The sequence below is a fragment of the Oratosquilla oratoria genome, chromosome 10, assembly GCF_046742065.1.
Source record: "Oratosquilla oratoria isolate Oo_2021 chromosome 10, ASM4674206v1, whole genome shotgun sequence".
In the NCBI taxonomy this organism is placed as follows: domain Eukaryota; kingdom Metazoa; phylum Arthropoda; class Malacostraca; order Stomatopoda; family Squillidae; genus Oratosquilla; species Oratosquilla oratoria.
This window is the reverse complement of record NC_134786.1, coordinates 36,268,291-36,290,790: the sequence shown is the minus strand read 5'-3', so window position 1 is coordinate 36,290,790 and position 22,500 is coordinate 36,268,291. Positions and strand designations below refer to the sequence as shown.

Below are 22,500 nucleotides of genomic sequence, written 5' to 3'. Positions count from 1 at the left end.
GATCGATCATTGAACTAAACCAAGAAAGTATCTAATAAATTTTCCAGCCAATAAGTAAATCTAAGAATATAAGCACTGTCTGCCAAGCACGCCCACTCCTAAATTACAATAAGTTGCAATAATAAAATATGACGACAGAAGGACTTTTTGTCCAAAACAGGTTCGGATGAATAAATAGATCAATCAATCAATAGATAAATGAACAAATAGATAAGTAAATAGGTGAGTAGATAAATGAATAAGTAAATTAATAAACCAATAAATGAATAAATATATGAATAAATAAATTGATAAATAAGTGAATAAATAAACACGCAAGTAAATAAATAAATATATGAATATATAGAATAATAGAGAAAAAAGTAAATAAATAAATAAAATTATTGATTTTTCATTTCCGTTTTCCTGTAAGTAGTACAAATTATTCTCTTAGAGCACCCCACAAAAATAATAGTGATAATAATGATACAAATGAGTAAATAAATAAATAAAATCACGACCCCTTTTAATTTCGTTTTTAGTACATTGACTACATGTCTTATGCAGTCAATACTTTACGAACTTAGTGACTACCAAGAAGACAAAGTCACTCAGGATTATTTTATAAATGGAGACTAAACTAAAAAAAAAAAAAAGAAAAAAAAAAAAGGAAAATTTCTTTACCTTCACTCTGCTACCTTTGCTGTATCTTCCCTGTACCACGTCTATGACTCCATCTCTTTGATGTGATGTGATTCCCAAGCATAGAAGATGAGTATTAAATGTACTAGGAATTGTTGAAGTTGTTGAGGAAATAACAATTCCTTTTTAGATTCTAGAGAAAATTACGGGCCCAGGAAACACAGCCAAATAATGTATATAAAGAAAACATAAAGAATCGATTGAAATTAGATTGCTTACGTACTTTGTGAAACTACCAATACTGTGCCAGGAGAGACTTCAGATAAAAATTTCGTCTTATGCCTTTAGAGCACCTTATTAAACTTACTAAAGTCGTATTTTTTCCCCAAATAGAATAGTTTCTAATAAACTTTGTTTAAAAGCGGCTCCTAGATGGTGCGAAGTCTACATCAAGAGGCGCTGAGTAGCTGCGGCCGAAGACGTTACCTTTGCCCTATGCACTTGGACTGTTGGGGGAAATAACAGCCACTGCTGGAATTACCTGGTGGCTTCTTGTCATATTATAGATCAACTAAACCAGTAACTTTCTGGTAAAACAATACTACACAGTTTCGTAAATAATCTTTCATATTACCTATATGTTTAATAAAACATGTCCAATTAAGTTTGTACAATTGGTATGAGTCAATGACATTAAGAAAGGGAAGTAATACAAAGGATAAGTAGACTAACAGGACCTTAGCACCATATATCATTTTTAATCTCAAAATTATTACGATGAATTCCATAAAATATGCAGACATTCACTCCGGAACGACGTCGGATGCACTGCAACCAGAGAGACGAAAAGGGCAATAACCAGCGCTTCTGTCCATGAAGACAATATCTTACTGATGAGGTGAAGTTACGGATGTAGTAAATAAGAAATATAAGGAATGCAGGATAACAGAAGGATAGTAGAAGTTACAAGATTTCAAGATTCTTTCTTGAGTGGAAATTAGTCTTCGGTCATAAAAGAATGACGAGTGACTTAATCTATAGGAATGTTACTAAAAGTGAAGAGGTTACGCCAGGAGGCGCGTAGCTGCGGCCGAAGTCGTTACCTTTGCCCTATGCGCTCAGACTGCGGGGGCAGGTAAGTATGGGTTTACACAGTCATGATGGCTTTCATTGACTGATATATAATTCATGATGAAAACCATCATGAAAACCACTCATGACAACGCCATGATTGCAAGATCGTGGCACTGTCGGAGACAAAGTCGTAATTGTAAACACCACACTAACAGTCACTGCTGGTTATCGGAGAGACGTGCGGGATTCGCAACCACAACCAGGCAAATGCGAGACCAGCACGCTTGCGATTACTTCACCAGCAGGTATATGATGTTGAAATCTGGTGCTATTTTGATTAAGGACATTTATTTGAAGGAATTCAATTTCTCATACGTGAGCCCTCAACAAATTATTAGGTAACATTAATATAGGTAAGGCATTATTAGAAAAAAAAAAAAATCCTTGTAGTAATAAATCTACTAACATAAGTGATGTTTATGCATCTAGCATGATTACATATGAATCAATATCACAGCAAATAAGACCATTAAGCAGTTAACCCGAAGAACAGAAAAAAAATATCGACTGCTCCGATGTGTAACACAAGGAAACACATATGTAACACATCAGAAGCACGATACATAAATATCATTATCAGCTATTAGAATGTTAATGCGCACGTCACTGCAGTTCAAATAACATTCAGCAGTACAGCAACAGTTGAAATAAAATAAATTATATTATTAGTAAAACCAGGGGTCTCAGATCACCAGATAAAACAAAGCCTTCAAGTACCAAAGCAGATGCCACAAGAGAAACAGCATCATCCACCATAGAAGCCAAGGGGTTCTGACACATACAGTAACAAGACGGTTGTCTCAATTATGACACTCATCATGAAGAAGTCTTTCATTTAATGAAAAAAAAAATCATCATTATAAATCTCTAACAATTTTCACAGTTTCCTCATGTTTTGTCCTGTTTCCTAATAAGACGTAGTTATCAATATGTATCACTATTTGTTACAGAAATGGCAGTCGCTACAATTAAGACACTCATCATGAAAATATCTTTCATTTAATGCATGAGAAATAACTATAATTCCCTACTAATCTTCATATTTTCCTCATGTTTTCTAACACCATTTGTTGCAAAAATGCCAGTCGTCACAATTAAGAAACTCATCATGAAAACATCTTTCATTTAAAGCAAAGAAATAATCATTACGAATATATATTATTTTCTATAGTTTCCTCATGTTTCCTAACAGGGTACACTTAATAATGTGTGACTACTTGTTACAGAAATGGCATGACTACAAGCTGCAATGGAATCCAGACGAGTATGGAGGTGCTGAGATGCTCTATGTTCCTTCAGAACACATCTGGCTCCCAGACATTGTTCTCTATAACAAGTAAGTAGTAAATAAAGAACAAAAGACTGTTTTTCTTCCCACTTGTCTTCCTTTTTACGCAATTATTAATTACAGGATAAAATTTACTCTTGTAGATCCCTGTTTTGCAATACAATATTTATTTTAAACATTTAAGTGTTTTGTTACAGTTATTATGATAGTTCATCTTGAATCCACGCATACTATGTGCCGGCATCATTTTTGTCAACATACAGTTTTCTGTGCACGAATTATAAAAAACTCCTCTTGCATCTTCTTTCCTGATTTCGTCTGCATTTCTTTGTACTACTGTCCTGTGCTGTGACTGCTGTGTGTTGTCTTGTACAAGAATCCACATGATACAAACATGAGCAAAAATTTTGACCCACTCAGAATTATTCATGGCACAAAGTTCAAATTCTTTCAATATCTTTTTCATACTTTCAGGAAAATTACGTAACCGTAAGCTAAATACTACACAGGAAAGTGTTTCACGTACTCGGAAAAAAATATATTGACGGTGTGAGAACTGTGTTGTGGGTCAAAACTTTTGCCCGTGACTGTACAAACAGATTAGTCTGAATTCGTATTATACGCGAGGCACATGAAAGCTGATTAGCTTGCGCATAACTAAACACTAGAAAACACCTTCCAAGACTTCTAATTGAATTCAATTTTATTATAACACAAATCTACTAGCATGATACAGGCATAACACCTTCTGTTTCAAGACACCCTAAAAATAAACATATATAACGTTGAAAATGTGATATGATGATATGGTTTAATGTCACAAACTCCCCCCTATCGGAAGGCTTTGTAGCGTGGACTTTTAATAAACCATGCCCTTGGTTAAACTTCGCTGGTGGCAGGATTCAAACCGCCATCCCCTCGACCTTCGCCGCAAGTAACGACGCCCTAACCCGCTCTGCCAGCGACCTTCCTTGTTCAAAATGTACGCCTTCTAAATGTTTTACAAGGCTAAATAACAAAAGGACGTACTTTCTAATTCTAAAGCACAGTTCACAAAATACAATACTATTCCATACATTATCAAACCTCTTCATCTCGGATGTAACCAATAGAATAGAAACGTATATTAATTCATTAAATAGTATTTCCAAGCAAATGATTTGCTGACACGGGGACAACACAGAAGTATTACCAAATCCAAACCATAAGAAAGCATCTCATTAAACTCTTTACTCAAAATTTGTATATAACATGCTTCAAAAAGTCTCGTAAGGAGGCACTGTCCTAGTTCCGTTCAGTTAAACTCAATAAAGAAAATGATATTTGTATACATATAAACACACACACACACACACACACACACACACACACACACACACACACACACACACACACACACACACACACACACACACACACACACACACACACACACATATATATGTATATATATATATATGTATATATATATATGTATATATATATGCATATTATATATATATATATATATATATATATATATATATATATATAATGCCCCTAATATTAGAGGCATTATACATCAAAGAGTTGTCCCCTAATCTTAACATTCAAGCCAGCGACCTGCGAGTCTTACCTAGCATAAGGCGCACGGCAGCGGACAATTCAGAAGCCAGCGATCTGCGGGTCTTAGTTGGCATGAGGCGCACGGCCGAGGACCAATCAGAAGACGCGATTACTGGTCTCAGCCAAGCAGGAGTGCGGACGAACGCCAGAGAAGCCAGCGATCTACGAGTCTTATGCCAACGGCCGCGGACTAATCAAAAGACGCAAATACCGGGCTCAGCCAATTAGGAGTGAGGACGAACGCCAGGGTCCCCACTGAACCGGGATATTAACCAGGAAAACTCTGCACAGATCCATTCTTTCTCCTACCACCATAAAGTAAGGACCACACCAACGAGAAGACGATCACCATCGCCACTGAAGAAGGCTCGAGGGAGCCGAAATCCGGATTTGGCAACGATGACCGACTACGGTAGAGTCATCCCTACACTTCCAAAAGAGATTAAGGCCTTTCTAAGGTATAAAGAAAATACCTTCAAGAAATTGATTAATACTGAACAATGCATTACATTCAACGAAACATGCATTACAGAGAATCTCCTGTCCATATATACTCTAAATATATATATATATATATATATATATATATATATATATATATTGAGAAGTTTTTTAGAACAAATAATATATATATATTTATATATGTATATATATATATATATATATATATATATATATATATATATAAATATATATACATATATAACCGTTACCTTTCAGACACAAAAGTAGAACACTCAAATACCGACTGTACATATCATAGATATTAGGCATGGTACAACCCGAAAAAAAAGTCCAAATGGAACTCCATAACATATAATTCACATAATACCATTAGTGTAAAAACTAGCAAATGCGACTTTATACTAAAACATGTGGACCTGCTTCACAATAGTTGGAAGAACAGCACAACTTGGCTACTCGTCGCCTGTAATGCGGGAGATGAAAAACAAATACAAAATAGAACCTATAATACAGAATGTGTAATACATCAATAAAACAAACACGCAGAGATTTTATAATAAATATAAGGAAGATTGAAAAATGCTACCAAGAATGGGTATAGAATCCACACGCTCGGAGGCACCACAATGCATCCGATAACCTAAAAAGCACCACACAGCGTGTCGTACCTACATGAGGAACAAATGTCCCGGAAGCATTCATAAGTTTATATTAAGGTAAATGCAAAAGAAATTGGAACAATAAGGTGGACAAACACAATCCCTCACCGTTGATAACTTAAAATAGTTAAAATGTTTTTAATTCCAAACACACACTAAAAAACAAATTACTGCCGTAATAATACAAATAAATCACACACCAAAAAACAAACTATGATGAATGTTTCCTCTCCACACGCTGTGTGGTGCTTTTTAGGTCATTGGATGCATTGTGGTGCGTCCGAGCGTGTGGATTCTATACCCATTCTTGGTAATATTTTTCAATCTTCCTTATATTTATCATAAACTCTCTGCGTGTTTGTTTTATTGATGTATTACACATTCTATGTCATAGGTTTTATTTTGTATTTATTCTTAATCTCCCGCATTACGGGCGACGTGTAGCCAAGTTGTGCTGGTCTTCACATTATTGTGAGGCAGGTCCACATGTTTTAGTATAAAGTTTGTATTTGCTAGTTTTGACACTAATGGTATTATGTGAATTATATGTTATGGAGTTCCATTTGGATTTTTTTCGGGTTATACCATGCCTAATATCTGTGATATGTACAGTCGGTGTTTGAGTGTTCTACTTTTGTGTCTGAAAGGTAACGGTTACCGGGGTTACCTGTCCCAGTATACGAGGGAGACCCCCTTTATGTAGATTTCCTATTGTGAACACTGTATTACCCTGAAGACGAACCCCGGACAGGGCTCGAAACGTCGGAAAAAAATTGGCAAAGGACGAGTCCAGCGTATACTTTCTTAAAAAAAAAAAAAAAAAAAGGCTCCTGGACTCCAGCTATTTACGAATATATATATATATATATATATATATATATATATATATATATATATATATATATACATATATATATACATATATATACAGTATATATATATATATATACATACATACATACATGCATACATACATACATACATGTGTGTGTGTTGTTGAAAGTGATGGCTAGCTGTGCGATTATTATTTTCTTAAAGGTATTTCCCATATGCCTTACTGGTCTTAGTCTCCTTTGAAAGGCGGTTTATAACTTTACCATAGGTAGTCTTTTTTGCTAGATCACGATTTCGGGGTTAAGAACCTTCTTCAGTAGCTTGGGATATTATTTCTGGTTAGGATAAGAATGTTTCTGGTGAATGGCGTGATGATATTTTATTTTATATGATAGTGTTCATATTTGCGCTTTACTTGCGAAAGTTATTTGTTAAGTGGGAAAGGTTATTGGGTGGCTGGGAGAAGTTATTGTCTTACTTGGCATGCTTCGGGTTTTGCTGTATGCATGCTTGGGTTTGTGGCGTTTTATCCTATACTTCAATTTGTGGTGTTTTGTCATATGCTTGGGTTTATGGTGGTTTATCGTATACCCGTGTTTGTGGTGGTTTGTCGCAATCTTGGACCTTGAAGTTCTCTGCTTGTATGTTTTGATTTGGGCTCAACTCTTTTATATGTGATGTTTCTAAGACTGAGTACATGTACATATTTCCAAAATATCGGCGTTTTCTTCTAGGATTTTTCTTGTCAAGGTCATACCATATTCTTCCCTTAAGTGTTTTGGGGGCTTCTAATGTAAGGTGAGATGAAAGGGGACGGGATAACCTCATTGTCGTCATGCCAATATAGGTGGAGGAGAGGGGTTCACAGTTCCCTCGGTGATATTTGAACTTATATAATGACATGGGACTTGTGAAGTTCCTTACTTTCTTGGCGTGGGCTGTTCTCAAGTTGAAGGTGGCTTGTTTTCTTTATCCCATAATAAATCACCAAGTTAAGTATTTTCTATGGGTTGACTGGCTTGATGTCCCTCTTGATAATCTGTTTCATTATGTATTCTTCCTTTTTGTAGGCTGAAGAAATATATTCATAATAGTTATTAATTTTCTTCCTATTTTGGTCATTTTTATTACCATTGTACCAGCCGTCCATTATCTTCTTGGTCTTTTGGTTGATGTCTTTCTCACTAAAACCATTGTTGATTGGTACTTGGGTGGAACGCTCGATTTCGTTGTGTACTTGTTTCCAGATGCTACAGTGGGTGAATGTTCTGCGGATGTAGGCGCTGATGGTGGATTCCTTATATCTCTGAGGGCACTCTTTTAAACCATTGAGGCAGTGTCCAGGGGTTGTGGGCTTAGTGTACACTCCTGTGTTAAAAGGTTTTTAAGCTTTTTTCATGAAGAGGTTGAGGAATGACAAGGCTCCATCAACGCTGTCTTTCATGGTGAAGGTGAGCGTAGAGATTTCTTGTAGCTCTAGTCGAAGTTTTTTCACCGCCAGTACTGCTTTTGGTCTTTATAGAAAGGTCATTAATGTATCGACAGTGAATATCTTTTTTTTTGTTTCTATGAATACTTCTTCTATGTTCGGGTGTTGCACAAAACAGGTCCCGCTCATTTGCCTACGCAGAAAAAAAGTATTGCCAAATTGGTGGTGTAGCAATTTGGTCCCCCTCAGAGTATTAATGGCAAATGTTTTCATGGGTTGCATAGGAGACGAAAACACCAAGATTTTGGAGATATGTACAAAATATAGACGTCTCTCAAACATTCAAAGGACTTCAAGGCCCTCCCAAGCATGCCAAAAACCATCAAAAACATATAACAAACCGTCACAAACTCAAGCAAGCGAGAAAACACCACAAATCCAAGTATGAGACAAAATGCCACAAATTCAAGTATGCGACATTACGTCACAACCTGAAGCCGCAATCTCTTCATATCAGGCGACAACTCGTCACTGAACAAATTACACATTAACTTCTACCAGTTACTCGATATCCTCTCCCAATTAGACGATAACTTTCCCCAGTGAAGAGCATGTATGAGCATAAGCATGTAAAATGAAATATTCTTATCCTAACCAGAAAGAATATCTCAAGCTATCGAAGAAAGTTCTTGTACCAAAATCGCGATCTAAAAAAAAAAAAAAAAAAAGACTACCTATAGTAAAATTATAAACCTCCTTTAAGAAAATAATCGTACAACTAGCCAACATTTTCGATGAAGTAAACATAAGAAAGAATATCTTGCCCATATACGCCATTAATATATATATATATATATATATATATATATATATATATATATATATATATATATACACATATACATACACATATATAGATATATATATATGTATATATATGTATATATATACATACATACATATGGGTATATATATAGATGTATACTGTATATAGACAGTATCTATATATATATATATATATATATATATATATATATATATATATAAGGATGAAGTTTAAAGACGTCTATATGTATGTAACTCGAGCATACATATATAATAAATTGTGCTCAACTCATATACCTCTTGATAGCTCTTGTTAGTCTCGGTCGTGTTTCCACGGAATTAAAGAGGAAAAAATTAATGTGGATGATAAGATGAAAATTTATGCACTAGAGACCATTCAATATGTGCTGTAATGTACACACATACACACACACACACACACACACACACACACACACACACACACACACACACACACACACACACACACACACACACACACACACACACACACACACACACACACACACACACACACACACACACACACACACAGAGACACACACACACACACACATACACACACACACACACACACACACACACACACACACACATACACACACACACACACACACACACACACACACACACACACACACACACACACACACACACACACACACACACACACACACACACACACATATATATATGTATATATGTATATATATATATTATATATATATATATAAATATATAAGTATATATATATATATATATATATATATATATATATATATATACTCTTACTCCGCTAGATCTTGAACTTCAGGTAGATTCTGGTCCGCCAACAGTAATCCTCTCCATGTCCTTTAGTCCTGTGCTGCCTCCATCCAGGTTACTTTATTTATTCCTCTTCTGTCCATCTCCGCATTATATATATATATATATATATATTTATATATATATGTATATATATGCATATATATATATATATATATATATATATATATATACATGTATATATCTATCTATCTATCTATCTATCTATATATATACATATATATATATATATATGTATGTATATATATATATATATATATATATATATACATACATATAAAGAGTAGAACTAAACAAGATTATCAACAAAAGGCAGAGATCAGAGAAAGGAAAGAGAAACATGGATGAAATAGAGGAAACTATTCGGAAAGGTAAAAGTATTAAAGTGACCTAGCGTAGATATGCTTTAGGAAGACAGCAAATGATATGTTTGAATGATAGAAATGGAGAAATAATTAAATGTTGAGACAAAATGGTAAAAAGAGTAGAAGAATTTTACCAAGAGCTTTACTCGTCGAAGACTATAGTTGAGTCAGTAAATTCATGTGTAGACGTTAGTAGTATACCAGAAATTACAAAGGAAGAAGTAGAATTTCTAATAACTATGAAACGAGGAAAAACACCATGAGAAGATGGTATATCAATAGATCTGTTGAAAGACGCAGATGATTTGTGGATGACATTATTCTTATTTCAGAAAGAGCATAAGTAATTAAATGTAGAGACAAAATGGTGAAAAGAGTAGAAGAATTTTACCAGGAGCTTTACTCGTCGAAGACTATAGTTGAGTCTGTAAATTCATGTGTAGACGTTAGTAGTGTACCAGAAATTACAAAGGAAGAAGTAGAATTTCTGATAACTATGAAACGAGAAAAAACACCATGGGAAGATGGTATATCAATAGATCTGTTAAAAGACGCAGATGGTTTGCGGATGCTATTATTCTTATTTCAGAAAGAGCAGAAGACTTGCAAGATATGCTGAGCGATCTAAACAAAGAAAATATCAAAGTAGGTCTAAAAATGAATAAGAGTAAAACCAAAGTAATGTTCAACACGAAAGTTCAAAGCAAAGAGATTGTAATTGATGGTGAGAGTCTTGAGGAATTTGAAGAGTATAATTATTTAGGCCAGATGGTGAAGGTGGCAAAAGATTAATGAAATAAAAAGACGCATTACAATTGGTTGGAGAATGGAGAGATCAATGATGGGAATAACACTGAGAGACCGAAAGAGATCAAGTTGGATGAGAGAGTATACTAGAGTGAAAGATATTTTAGAGGCAGTAAAAGAGAGGAAGTGGAATTGGTCAGGTAAGTTAGTGCGAACGACTGATGAGCGATGGAGCAAGTGTGTTACCGAGTGGACGCCGCTAGACAGGAAGCGTGCAAGAGGGAGACCAGATAGAAGATGGAGAGACAAGATCGAGAAATTTGCAGGAATGACGTGCCAGAGGATGGCACGGTCGTGTGATTAATGGAATGCTATGAAGGAGGTCTTTGTTCAGCAGTGGACTCAGGATGACTGATTATATATATATATATATATATATATCTTTTTTCAACCACAAATCACTTTTAATTCCATGCCATCGTAGTCGAGACTGAAAAATCGCTCGATGGAGGCATCCGTTGGAAATTGAAACGTGGACGAGCCGAGGATTCGAACCCAGCTAACCCGTAACAAAGTCACAGTGGCTTAAACCAATACGCTATCAAGAGAGATGGAATTAAAAGTGATTTGTGGTTGAAAAAATATATTAATTGATCACTGGGGACCATTCAGTGTACATGTATATATATATATATATATATATATATATATATATATATATATATATATATATATATATATATATATATATATATACATAAGCATTTGGGAATTGACACAAAGAGGAGACTATATGAAGGAGTTATTGTGATAAAAGTACTATACAGTATGGCGCAGAAACGTGAAATTTATAAAGATGCAGAGAGGAAAAATTTGAATGTGTTTAAGATGAAATATCTTAGAAGTATGGTAGAAGTTACAAAGTTGAATAGAGTGAGAAAAGAGGAGATGAGGAGGAGAGTTAGGGTGAAAAAGGTGATGGCAAATAGGGCTGCTGAAAGAGTATTGGGATGGTTTGGGCACAGAAAAAAATGAGAGAAGAAAGATTAGTAAAAGAGGAGTGGAAGGCAGTGGTGGATGAAGTGAACTTCAGGGGACGACCTAAGATGAGATGGATGTATGAGGGTAAAAGAGGCATTGTGCAAGAGGGGAATGTCTGCTGAGGAAGGGAGACTGCATGAAATAAGGTAATTGGAGAATGGTTGTGTATAGAGGGTAATGTGATGCAAAGAAGGGAGGGGATGGGAAGAGAGGGAGTGGTTATACATGAATTATATTTTCACGCAGCACGAATGGATTTATCTTCATCTTCTCTTGTTCTGCATGAGAGGTCGGAGAGGGGGAGGGGGTCGCCGATTAAGTGAAACGGCCTTACTGTGGATGTGCTGTGTCTGGCTGTATTGCTTCTGACCCAGGGCAGTGGGCGGGATACAGGGATGACCCGACATTCATGAGGAGCTATGATAAGAGGAAGTAAAGGGTAGTGGATGGGAAAGGAGAGTTGACACCTTGACATGGTGGATAAGCTTGAGAATCTTAATGACTACAAAAGCTAGGTCGATAGAGAGGAATTCCCTGCAGGGCCACCAATATCGAATAGGTTTTGTAAAAAAGATCAGATAAATAGCAGCTCAGATAATCGTAAGACCTACTGCTAACTGGCACTTCTCTGATGGCGAACAGGGAAATTTCTCATAGATATATAGGGTACCGTCATGATGACGGCGTGGATCATTGGGCACCCTAATGAATAAGGTGACACCAGAGAAACCAATCGGCAGGGAGGTGAGATTACTGTCAAAACCCCTTCATAATACAATCAAAACAAAACCGTGCATTCCTGAAGAAAATTAAGATGCCTACAAAGTAAGAACTCTCTCAGAAGACCACAGACTGGAGAGTTTAACAGAAGAAATAGACAATATGAAGATAATGTACACTTTCTTCCAAAAGCGTGTAAGTCGTAAATAGACCTGGAGAAGTCCATATAGAAAAAAAACAAAAAACGAAGTAGATTTCATATTAGGAGATGAGAGCAAGAGCGTTAGCAATTTTATGGTCATAAACAAAGTCAACATAGGTAGTGACCATAGAATGGTAGGTTGCACAGCTAAATTTAAATGCAGAGCCGAGAGAAATAAACTAGTTTTAAAAAAGAAAACAAGCCTTGCAAAGGTTAAGGATAATAATAAGAAATTCCAGTTAGAAATTAAAAATAGATTCGAAGCTCTAAGAACTAAGGAGGACACCGTCGAAGATATTAATATGAATTTAGTGAATATCATTAGGAAATTGGCAGAGAAAGTAGGAAGTACAAAAAGTATTAGAGAAAACAACTACTACAAATCTACAAATAATCTAATTAAAAGAAGAAGGACCATGCAGATTAAAAGTAGGAGAGACGAAATAGAAAGCGTAGAACCAAACAAGTTTATCAACAAAAGGTAGAGATCAGAGAAAAGAAAGAGAAACATAGATGACATAGAGTAAACCATTCGGAAAGGTAGTGTGCCAGAAATTACATAGGAAGAAACATATTTTACTCTAAAAAACATGAAACGAGGAAAAGCACATGGAGAAGACGGTATATCGATAGACCTTTTGAAAGACGCAGGGAAAGAAGTTCATGTTAAGTTAGCTCAGTTGCACGTTCAGTGCATATGTCAATAAAGCGTTTCTGAATCATGGTGCAATGCTTTAGTGATTTTTATTTATAAAAAAGGAGACCAGAAGAACCATAGTAGCTATCGGCTAATTAGCTTGCTATCATATATATATATATATATATATATATATATATATATATATATATATATATATACATATATATATATATATATATATATATATATATATATATATATTTATACATATATATATATAAACCATTCTCCAAGAGCCTAATAAATAGACTAAGTCAAGTTTTAGATGGAATCCAACCGAGAGAACAGACAGACTTTAGGAGCGGATATTCGACTGTATATCATTTGTAGGCGATGAACTAACTAATAAAGGAAACGACACAATACAATATACCTCTGTATAGCTTTTGTAGATTACGAGAAGGCCTTTGACTCGGTAGAATAGATAACAATACTAAACTTGTTACGTAAGCAGGGTACAAACGAACAAATTGTAAGGGTTTTAGAGACGATTTATGTGAAAGGTAACACTATGATTCGACTACATAAGGAGACAGAAAAGATCAAGATTGAGAAAGGAGTTCGGCATGGCTATACAATTTCACCCAAATTATTTACAGCTTACTTGGAAGAGATTTTCGTAAGGTTGAGTTGGGAAGAGAAAGGTTTGAAGATTAATGGCGAATATTTGACCCACCTAATATTTGCAGATAACATTATTCTTATTTCAAAAAGAGCAGAAGATTTAAAAGATATGCTGAGTGGTCTGAACAAAGAAAGTCTCAAAGTAGGTTTAGAAATGAGTAAGAGTAAAACCAAAGTAATGTTCAACACGAAAGTTCAAATAAGTAGATTATAATCGATGTTGAGCATCTTGAAGAAGTTGAGGAGTATAATCATTTAGGCCAGATAGTGAAAATGACGAAAAATCATCACAATGAAATAAAAAAGACGTATTACGATTGGTTGGAAAGTGCTTTGTGAATATAATAAAATCCTGAGAGGCTCTGTATCTTCATGTTTGAAATGTAACGTTTACAATGAATGCATTCTATCAATAATAATCTACGGGTGTGAGACTTGGAAACTGACGAAGGCGATGGAAACAAAGCTAAGGACTACACAGAGGAGAATGAAGAAATCAATGAGAGGAGCAACGCCTCATAGTGGAGATGGGGTTGAACGCAAAATTTCATGTATATGTATGTAACTCGAGCATACAAATATATAAGGAAAATTGCGCTCAACTTATATCTCTCTTGATAGCGTTGTTGGTAATTCACTGCGTCACTTGTCATGTAATCGCTGATTTCGAGTCCTCGGCAGTACCGCATTTCAATTTCTGCTTGTGGCCTCCATTGGGTCTCCCGATGTTGATGGCTTAGATTTAAAGTGCATTGTGGTTGTTAAAATGTATCTCTAATCACTGGGACCCATTCAGTGTTGTACAAATACTTTCCCGCGTTTGTATACTTCCAATTGTACTATCATAGTGGAGATGGGTTGAACGCAAAATTTCATGTATGCGTATGTAACTCGAGCATACAAATATATAAGGAAAATTGCGCTCAACCTATATCTCTCTTGATAGCGTAGTTGGTAATTCACTGCGTCACTTGTCATGTGATCGCTAATTTCGAGTCCTCGGCAGTACCGCATTTCAATTTCTGCTTGTAGGCTCCATTGGGTCTCCCGATGTTGATGGCTTAGAATTAAAGTGCATTGTGGTTGTTAAAATGTATCTCTAATCACTGGGATCCATTCAATGTTGTACAAATACTTTCCCGCGTTTGTATACTTCCAATTGTACTATCATAGTGGAGATGAGTTGAACGCAATATTTCATTTATGTGTATGTAACTCGAGCATACAAATATATAAGGAAAATTGCGCTAAACTTATATCTCTCTTGATAGCGTAGTTGGTAATTCACTGCGTCACTTGTCATGTGATCTCTGATTTCGAGTCCTCGGCAGTACCGCATTTTAATTTCTGCTTGTGGCCTCCATTGGGTCTCCCGATGTTGATGACTAAGAATTAAAATGCATTGTGGTTGTTAAAATGTATATATACATATATATATATAATATATATATATATATATATATGTATATATATATATATATATATATGTATATATATATACATGTATATATATATATATATGTGTGTGTGTGTGTGTGTGTGTGTGTGTGTGCGCACGCGCGTGTGTGTGTGTGTGTGCGCGCGTGTGTGTGTGTATACATACATATATATATAATATATGTGTGTATATATATATATATATATATATACGAGCAACGGGCTGCGCCGAACCCCGCTATGCGGGGGATCGAACTTTTGGGCAAGCTCGCTTCTCTCTGGGGCGCCTTTGGCGCCCAGCCCTACAGGCTGCTTGAATTTCATGTCGAAATAATAGGATCTGAAATCCTCGTTAGCGCTAAACCACCCATTTTCTGATATAAACGATCTGTATCCAGCCCTATTTAGGCGTCCTATTATAGTGTCATCCGCAAACTTACGAACATCACTATTAATCCCATTGTCCAAGTCGTTTATATACATAATGAACAATAAGGAACCCAAAAACCGAGCTCTGGGGGGACCTTACCAGAAACACTCCTCACACCTGGATTTTACATATTTTATGGTGACCCACTGTTTTCTGGCACAGATCCAAGCTCTAATCCATTCTAACACTTTTCCTCCTATGCCATGGGCTTTGATTTTATTTAGTAGTCTCTGGTGGGGCATCTTGTCGAACGCTTTGCTAAAGTCAAGGGAAATGACATCGTAACTATCATTGTTATCTGACGCCTTATATACTTAGTGTAAAAGGATAGAGGTTTAGTAACACATGACTTACCCTTGGAGAAACCATGCTGTGTGTCATGAATTAAATTAAGTCTCTTGATGTGTTCTCTGAGTCTATTAACTATTATTGATTCAAGCGTTTTACCTATAACTGATGTCAAACTGATTGGCCTGTAGTTGCATACAGACGATTTATGTCCCTTTTTAAAAACAAGAACAACGTTTGCCTGCCCCCAAGCAATAACCACAAAACTAATGTCTACCGACTTACTAAATTTTTTTGTTAACTCGTCGCAGATTTCAAATTTACACTCTTTAAGCACTCTCAGAAAAAAATCGTCTAGACACGGAGATTTTGTAGCTTTCAGTCTTTCTGCTAGACTACTTCTACCTTACTAATGCTGATAGTCTACTTTCTTCATCTCCACTAAAAATCGTATTGCAGTCAGGTTCTTTATTTAACCTCTTCTTAGTAAACATCGAGAGAAAATGTTTGTTAAACGCCTCACTTATTGTTTATTCCGATTCTATCATGACATTTTCGTAATTTTGAATTGGGCCTATCCTTTCCTTATTTTTTGCTCTGTAGAGATAAAAGAAGCCATTTGGGTTGGATCTCGCTTGTCTGGCAACCTTAGTTTCATAGTTACGTTTCGCTATTACGTTTCGCTCTCATTTTTACGTTACTCGTTTGGTGCTCATTATCATTTAAAAGTAAGTTCAGAGTATTTTCTCTCCTCGTAGGATCGGTAATAATTTGCTTTAGGAAATTATCCTGCACCACATAATAAATAGGACGGCAATAATGAGTTTCTTATTCTTCCCTATAATCTCCACCCAAATAGATTTCGTACTATCCTCTTCCTTAATCGAATTTTTGATAACGAAAAGTACTTCTCCTCACCCACTTCTGCCAACCCTGTACTTGTGGAAAGAATTGCATCCTTCTGTCTCGATTTCCGGAAGGAAATGTCTCTCAGCCATATTGGTCCAGGACTCACTAATATCTATAATATCAAATCTCTCTACGCATGCTTTACCTCGCAGTAAATAAATTCTATTTATTACGCTTTTGCTGTTTGTATAATCAAGTTTTAGTTTATCCTCCCTCCACCTGATTTGGTGATTCTTTACACAGTCCCTCACTGAGGTGTTTCTATTACCTAAACTATATTCCGATAACACCCCACCCCCCGACTCCCACGTAATCTACCCTGCAGGATACCTATTTTTTGCTCAAGGGAGCAAGGAACCGAAATCCTCTGGGAGACAAGTGCACCCCGTCCTTTGTATATAGATGATTCTTACCGTAAAAGTGATTCCATTTGTCGACAAATGCTCATTCATTGGCCTTACAATATTTTGCCGCCCTGCAGTTCATTGCAATAGCCCTGCAATACCACATGCCTCCAACTCTACACCTCGGAAGGATTCCGCATATCACAGGAACCCCTTATTCCTAATCTTATCTAGCTCATCCCGAAACCGGGCAAACAATTCCTCGCCCCCTAACTTACCTATGTCATTCCCAGCAGCACTCAAACAAACGATGGGTTTCACACCTTCCTCGACTATACACTCTTCAATTCTGTCTCGAACGTCACTCATTCCCACCCCGGGGAAACAAACCTGGGTCCTATGCTTTCTATCTTTGTTGCAGAAGGCCCTGTCAACTACCGCACCTGGCTATCTCCTACAACTAAAATCTTACCTATGGGCAGAGACCTAGCGACTTCCCTATCCTTCTTCTCTTGCATTTCATTCGATTCTTTATCTTGTAAATCCACGAGAGCTTGAAATGAGTTTCTGCGTTCAAGCGGACATGGTGAGTTTTTTTTTTTACCCTTTCTCTGTGTTTTGTTTGTCACCTTTTTCCACCCAGGTTCCAAACATGGTTTGTCGTTCGTATTTTGGGTATTCGAGCGAAGAACTCGATTCTCCTCTTTAAGGTTTTCAACAGTTTTCTCCAAGGCAAAATTTTTTTTTATGTAGAGATTGACCTCTTCGTAGCTGATCACTGAAATAACAACCATTCGCCATCTCATTGTTTGAAGCAACTACCCCAGATTGATTTATTGCTTTGTTACATGGTGCAGTCTGGGTTCAACATTGAAAGTTAATTTTTCTTGTGCTGTTTTAAAAGGGATAATTATGACCATTGACTTTCGAATTTTGGATTTTTGTTTTCCTCAATTTGATAAATGGCAGCAACGGAGGGAAATATGTAATCATAATGATGTATCTGTAATTATTGAGGAAGAGTAGGGAAAAATAAAAAAGGAAACATTAACTTTATGAAAGATTACAAATAGTGGAACAAACTTACGAACATTGATCATCTCTCTGATGAAAAAGTAGTTTTTCCAATAACTTTATAATAACTTGGTCTGGCTTAGTCTGTCACTAGTTTGTAAGTTTTTCACATACGGTGGTCAGAGTCGTATGTTCGTGATGAAATGTTTTTTATGTATACATCATTGTATGTATGCATGTGATTCGCCATGGTATTGAATCATGTGTTGGACAGCCATTGCCCTCCAGGATCTATGGGTGATGCTGTGATCTTACACACACACACACACACACACACACACACACACACACACACACACACACACACACACACACACACACACACACACACACACACACACACACACACACACACACACACACACACACGGCTCGGTGGCGGATTGGTAAGGCACTGGCCTCACAAGCCGGAGAACCGGGGTTCGATTCCCCGGCCGGGCGGAGATAAGTTGGGTTTGTCTCCTATCACGTGTAGCCCCTGTTCACCTATCAGTGAGTAGGTACGGGATGTTAGTCAAGGAGTTGTAACCTTGCTGTCCCGGTGTGTGGTGTGTGAGTGGTCTCAGACCTACCCAGAGATCGGCAAATAATGAGCTCTGAGCTCACTGCCGTAGGGTGGTGTCTGGCTGTCTCGAACAGAGGCTGCAGCAGATCCGAGGTGAATACACACACACACAAACACACACACACACACACACACACACACACACACACACACACACACACACACACACACACACACACACACACACACACACACACACACACACACACACACACACACACACACACACACACACACACACACACACACACACACACACACACACACACAGACACACACACACACACACACACACACGGCTCGGTGGCGGATTGGTAAGGCACTGGCCTCACAAGCCGGAGAACCGGGGTTCGATTCCCCGGCCGGGCGGAGATAAGTTGGGTTTGTCTCCTATCACGTGTAGCCCCTGTTCACCTATCAGTGAGTAGGTACGGGATGTTAGTCAAGGAGTTGTAACCTTGCTGTCCCGGTGTGTGGTGTGTGAGTGGTCTCAGACCTACCCAGAGATCGGCAAATAATGAGCTCTGAGCTCACTGCCGTAGGGTGGTGTCTGGCTGTCTCGAACAGAGGCTGCAGCAGATCCGAGGTGAATACACACACACACAAACACACACACACACACACACACACACACACACACACACACACACACACACACACACACACACACACACACACACACACACACACACACACACACGCACGCACACACACACACACACACACACACACACACACACACACACACACACACACACACACACACACACACACACACACACACACACACACACACACACACACACACACGCACACACAGAAGTCGAGAGCGGTATTACTGCACCGTCAAATCGTGTGTGTGTGTGTGTGTGTGTGTGTGTGTGTGTGTGTGTGTGTGTGTGTGTGTGTGTGTGTGTGTGTGTGTGCGCGCGCGAGCGATCACTTGTACACATGTGCAGGTGAGTTATTTTTATAGCCCTGAAATACACCTGACAGAGTATTAAAAACGGTATAAACAGTGCTTTGATATCTAAAATAAAAGTCAAAGTCATTCAAATTACGTCAAACATGACAACCTGTATAGTCTTTGACAAAACATAATAGAATATAATTTCAGTCGCCGTGGTGATTTACGTTATGATTATAATAATATGACTTTGAAAAAAAAAATGATAATGACTGAGCTGATTACATTATGAAAGTAAAATCAATGAAAGAGGTCACACAGGGTACCGCTGAGGAGAATAAGAGCATCATTATAAATCTAATTAAAATCTATCATTTGGCAATATTAATTTAGCTCTGTCATGGTAAAAAAGATACATTCTTTGTATACTAATTATATCATTACCATATAAAACGACAACATAAAGACTATAATTTAGCAAGCCAAACTGGCATGTTTCAATCAAATATTGGATAAAAAGTAAGAGTTATATATTCCAAAACACCAGTAACTTAATTGTCAGGTTGTTCTAAAACCCTGATGTTTTTATGGTTCACACTTTTCTTTTTGTTTACTGATACGTAAAGTTTGTCCTGTTGGGAACTGCCTCAAGGTAAGAAGATGCCGATATCCTTCGTCTACTCATAGTTTAATAAGTCTACATTAGAGGGAAGGCCATTTCATAAGTGGAGGACCTTACATACAACAGATATAGCTCTCTGGGAAGGACCACGGATGTTGTTTTATGTAAACGTGTGACATTCCATGGATTTGGCGATGTAGTTTTGATATGACTTTTCTGTCGAAATTGGTGGAGAGTTCGAGGTCCTGTCTTGGACATATGAATAAGAAACTTCCCAAATTTCTACGCGATTTCTTTGGTAACGGGTTCGATTTTGAAAAAAAAAAAGTCTGGTTCACTGTAGAGCGCGTCGTGTTTTGTTTCAGTTTTCTTGCGCACACCATCGGTACTTAGAATTCACTTGATTGAAATTATTTCACAGGATTTCCCCATAGGACTTAATGTATTTATCCTGGATAGTTTTAGTAAGAGGCCATTTGTCCTTGTTGCATGAGCGATGGTAGTAAGCCAGCTTTGGTTGTCAGGCTCTGCTGTGAAGGTACTGTATCTTATTGCAATGTTTCTTACCCAGGCAGTGGGTAGGGAGTAAGGAGTAGAGAAAAAAATTGAGTGATAAATGGGCGAAAGCTGTGTGTGTGTCTTGGCTGGTCACCTCCCTTATAATTTTTTTGGTATTTGTATATGCATGTAACTTTAATAAGGCCCTTTTTGATTGTATCTACTGAGAAGTACAATCGTAATCTTTTGACTTGGACAACTTTGTTGCTAAGGTATCCCACCAAAAAATCCTCTTTCATCTACCCGTTCCCTGTAATCTCGATTATTGTAAATTTATTGAATGTATGTGAAATATGGCATTCGTTGCGAAGAGTGCTACAGAGATGATTAAGAACAAAAGATCCATTGTCACAGAAAAGGAATCTTACTAAACTTAATGAAAGAGTCTCAAGGTAGTTAATATAAAAGGACAGTACCACTTAATGCTGAATGGGTATAAGAATATATCAGTCTACTGTTGAATATAAGCTTGCATACCATTTAAAAAGTAATACATGATGACATGAATATGTATCAAATTCATCTTTAGAATGGTTAAGTCTGCGCCTCTGATACATATCATACTCGAGATAAAACAGCTTTTTACCAAAAACGAAGCGGCGAAGAGGTGAGACTACCTTTCGACCAACCATAAACATTACACCCAGCGTTGACTATTGATTAGCACTGTGAGAGGCGTAATGGCACTGTGTATGCATGTCTTGTGAATGTCAGTATTTCCTCTCATCTCATCAGCAGTACTTCTCAGAAATTTTCATTTTTATTGAGAGAGAAAATATATTTTGATATTCAACCGTCCACCATCGTTATTCTTGTCAGGTTGCATTGCGATACATATACTTAAATCAGATACAAACATCCTATAGTGTTTACTAGCATATCGTCTTTTAACACTAATACAGAGATACGTTTTTTGACTTTTGCCCTTACAAAAAGTAGTTCTGACCTTTTGGCCTCCTTTTAGAATATAATACATCTGTCTGGGGTGAAGAGCAGTAGAGGCAAGCATTGAATAACAAAGATATAGCCTGTCTAATACTGTATCCATGTCATTTATATTATGTTGTAAATTGAATACTTCAGACACCCTCTCTACGTTGACTGGCCACCATCTGGTACCTTCGATTATCCCTTGACAATATTTTAGACTCGCTTACACAGTCTTGTGTTAGACTGAAGTAATCAGGCCGTAAAATGAGTTGTACCTTTCCTGGCCAGTATCGTTTTTGATTTTAAACTTGATGAATTCAGTGAATAGATA

At 37.0% G+C, this 22,500-nt stretch overlaps 1 protein-coding gene across 2 annotated transcripts in view; it reads left to right on the top strand.

The window, feature by feature from the left end:
* Positions 1 to 22,500, top strand: part of LOC143029179 (acetylcholine receptor subunit beta-like 2) — a 467,047-nt gene that overhangs the window by 31,464 nt on the left and 413,083 nt on the right. For both annotated transcript variants that reach the window (XM_076191686.1, XM_076191685.1), the window contains exon 2: positions 2,982 to 3,091. In XM_076191686.1, the coding sequence (XP_076047801.1) occupies positions 2,982 to 3,091 (110 nt within the window). The remainder of the gene's footprint in view (positions 1 to 2,981; positions 3,092 to 22,500) is intronic.